This window comes from Spermophilus citellus, assembly GCF_964194105.1.
Source record: "Spermophilus citellus genome assembly, chromosome: 3".
Taxonomy (NCBI): Eukaryota; Metazoa; Chordata; class Mammalia; order Rodentia; family Sciuridae; genus Spermophilus; species Spermophilus citellus.
In genome coordinates this window covers 219,873,571-219,876,737 of record NC_138184.1, presented here as the reverse complement: position 1 = coordinate 219,876,737, position 3,167 = coordinate 219,873,571, and the positions used below count along the sequence as shown (strand labels likewise).

The window sequence follows — 3,167 nt, the reverse complement described above, 5'->3', positions numbered from 1 at the left end:
TGCCTTCAGACACCTGAATGTTTCTAATATACATGGAACAATTTATTTTTTCTATCTAAAATTCTGCATATTCATTCTCTGAAAACTTTATACTTCCTGAAAGCTTTGTCATTATGCCAATGGAGATTTATCTTATTTTCATGTATGTCGTTTTTTCTGTATTTCTCATGCACAAGGGGGCCTGATGCTTCATGTCCGCACAATGTCCACCTTGTATTCAGTGTGTCCCTGAATCTGTCCTCGGCCTCAGCCTGATTCCTCTCACATCATGTGCTCTTGAAAACTCCCAAAAAGTCATCTTGCATTTCCTCTCATGAGGCTGCCATAGGCCACCATGGAAATGCTCCTCATTCCCACAGGAAATAGCCTTTATTTTTTAACTAGCCTGAGTTTGGTAGGGATGAGGATTATGTGCACCTTCTTTAACTTTTTATCTTGTATCTATTATAGTGCCTGACAAGTAGAGTAAATCTGGTGAAATAAATAAACAGGTAACTGATTATATAAATAATTGCACACACACACAGAAAATAATTTGTTTTGGTCAATTTTACTTTTCTGTTTAATCCCATGTAACCCAAGCACTCACGGTACATACAGTCATCAATGGTGCACACACAGTGGTAGATAAGCACACTTTAAAAACACATACATTCCCATACACACAAACGCACATGAGCCTGGGTGATAGCTCTTGGTCAGAGAACACTTCCTGGCTTCTCTTTCTTGAAAGCAAAGGCCATGTACTTAGCTTGTATCGAAAATCCTGAGCTGACTCCCAGGTTCTGGGCTACCTACAGAGTTCTTATAGCTGACAGGGATTGTGGGATGCACTTCGATGGTGGGTTATGACAGCTTCAGGCCAAGTATCATAGCACTGAAAATCACTGTAGTTAGTATTCAGAGGCACAAAGGAAAAATCCAAAGAAACTGGACAATGGCTTCCCATCCAGCCAGGTACTCTGCCTCCTCCTCCCTGAACTGCTTTCGAGAGCCTGATCAGGTCTCTGGTGCTCAGGATAATGCCTCATGAAGGCCTTTCAGCCTCTGCATCTGTCCCCGTAGGACTGCCTTCACTGCCTCATTGCGGAAGGTAAAGATAAAGGGGTTGAGGAAGGGGGTGAGGATGGCCGTTACCAAGGCGACAACCTTATTGACTTCCACAGAGTGTGCTTTGCCAGGCCTGATGTACAGGAAGAAGGTGCTGCTGTAGCCAATGAAGACCAGGGTGAGGTGAGAGCCACATGTGGAGAAAGCCTTCTGGCGGCCACTAGCCGAGGGAATGCGCAGCACAGTGCTCACAATGTAGCCATAGGAAATGAGAGTCACCAGGAAGGAGCTGAGGACAAAGGCCAGGGCCATGATGAAATCCCAGATTTCCAGCAGGTGGGTGTCAGAGCAGGACAGCTGCAGAAGAGGTGCATTGTCACAGAAGAAGTGGTTAATGACGTTGCCATGGCAATAGTTGAGAAGAGCTCGGGAGAGGACAGTGGGTATCATAGCTAGGAATGGAGTTGCCCAGGCAGCCCCAGCCAGTCGGACACACATAGCCCAGCTCATCAAGGTTCCATAGTGCAGTGGGTGGCAGATGGCCACAAAACGGTCCAGGGCCATATCTGCCAGAATGAGGAAGGAGGTGGAACCCAGGGAAAAGTAGAAGTAGAACTGGACCATGCAGCCAGTGAAGGAGATGACTGCGTGAGAGGCCAGCAGATTGGAGAGCATCCTGGGAACCACAGTCATGGTCACCCAGGTCTCCAGCAGGGAAAAGTTTCCCAGGAAGAAGTACATGGGAGTATGCAGGTGGGTGTCAGCTACAACCAGGACTATGATGAGGGTGTTTCCCAGGAAGGCGATGAGATACAACATGAGGAAAGGTCCATACAGGAGAACCTGTAGCTCACCAAAAGAGGAGAAGCCCAAGAGCACAAATTCAGTGTGGCTCAGATTCGCCATGATCCAGGGCTTGTATCTCTGTATGTAAGAGAAACAAGAAACCCAGATGGAAAGAGGAAGCATGAACCCTGACACCATGGACCAGAGATAGGCAGGAACAGAGACAAGGAACAGGAAGAGGAAGCCAAGGAGCCAGCTGGTGATGAACAGGAGGACACGGAGCAGAAGCAACAGAATAACAAAGGGAATATGAGAATCACCCAGAAACAGGGAGCAGGGAAGGTGTGGCCAGCCGTTGATAAGGGGAGGGAAATCAGGAACAGAGCAAGAAAGAAAGCAGAGCAACAGACACTGACATTTAGAGAGAGAACAAGAAGGAAATAAAAGGGAAATAAACAGACAAGGAATCGAGGATCACCAAATATGGGGGGGGGGGTGCAGAGAGAGATGAGGAGACATGGAAGGAAAGAGGGAAGATTAGGGTAAATCATCCAGAACCCCATGGAGGTTGGTGCTGGGACCCTGTGCCATGCCACAGAAGCTCTGCACCAAGACCCTTTGAAAGGACCCCTGGAAATCTCTGCTCTGTCTTCTGAAGACTCTCACTTGTCCACATCTTGCAACTATGGCCTTCACTTGTCCTCCTTTTACAGCTATGACCTTGAAATTAGCAGAAAGTCAGTGTTTTGTGTTAATAAATTAGTTTTCCTTAGTTGCCCTCTGGTATGTGCTTACACACATTGAAGATAGAAAGGACACAAGAGTCTGGGGGATACCCATGGAATCCAGGCAGCTGCTTTTGCAGTGTCTGCCAGGTCCTCAGGGATGTTCCTGATGGCCTTCTATGCTACTGTGGTGTCCCTTCTCTTTCCCTTCATGGTACAGAGCATGAGCTATGGGCGGGTGTTTTGTAGCTGGGGCAGGAGGGACTATCTGTGTTGAATTCTGCCTCCAACTCTTATTTGCTGTGGACCAGAAAACTGATTCTCTTTTATTGACTTCTTCAATGACTCTTTCCAGGGACAAAATGAATATAGGGTTACTGTAAATACTAGGGTTACTGTAAACATTAAATAGGTAAGTCACTTGATACAGTCATTTACATGTACTGTACTAAGAATTCAACAAATAAATGTTGGGTCTTTTTTCATTGTTCTTAATTTAATCATTGCTAATGAAGCTTAAATTTGCTTGGTCTACCAGCTCTCCTTACTGCCTTAGTGGCAATGTGTGCATGATGTACAATGTTAGATACTAAAAGGATATTGTGA

General features: G+C 46.0%; 1 protein-coding gene across 1 annotated transcript; it reads right to left on the bottom strand.

The window, feature by feature from the left end:
- Positions 1–1,014: 1,014 nt before the first annotated feature.
- Positions 1,015–1,956, bottom strand: LOC308643506 (olfactory receptor 6V1-like; the record flags this gene model as incomplete). The annotated part of the gene is made up of 1 exon (XM_081283333.1): positions 1,015–1,956. The coding sequence occupies one exon, from the start codon at positions 1,954–1,956 to the stop codon at positions 1,015–1,017; it is 942 nt and encodes a 313-aa protein (XP_081139459.1).
- Between the last annotated feature and the right edge of the window lie 1,211 nt (positions 1,957–3,167).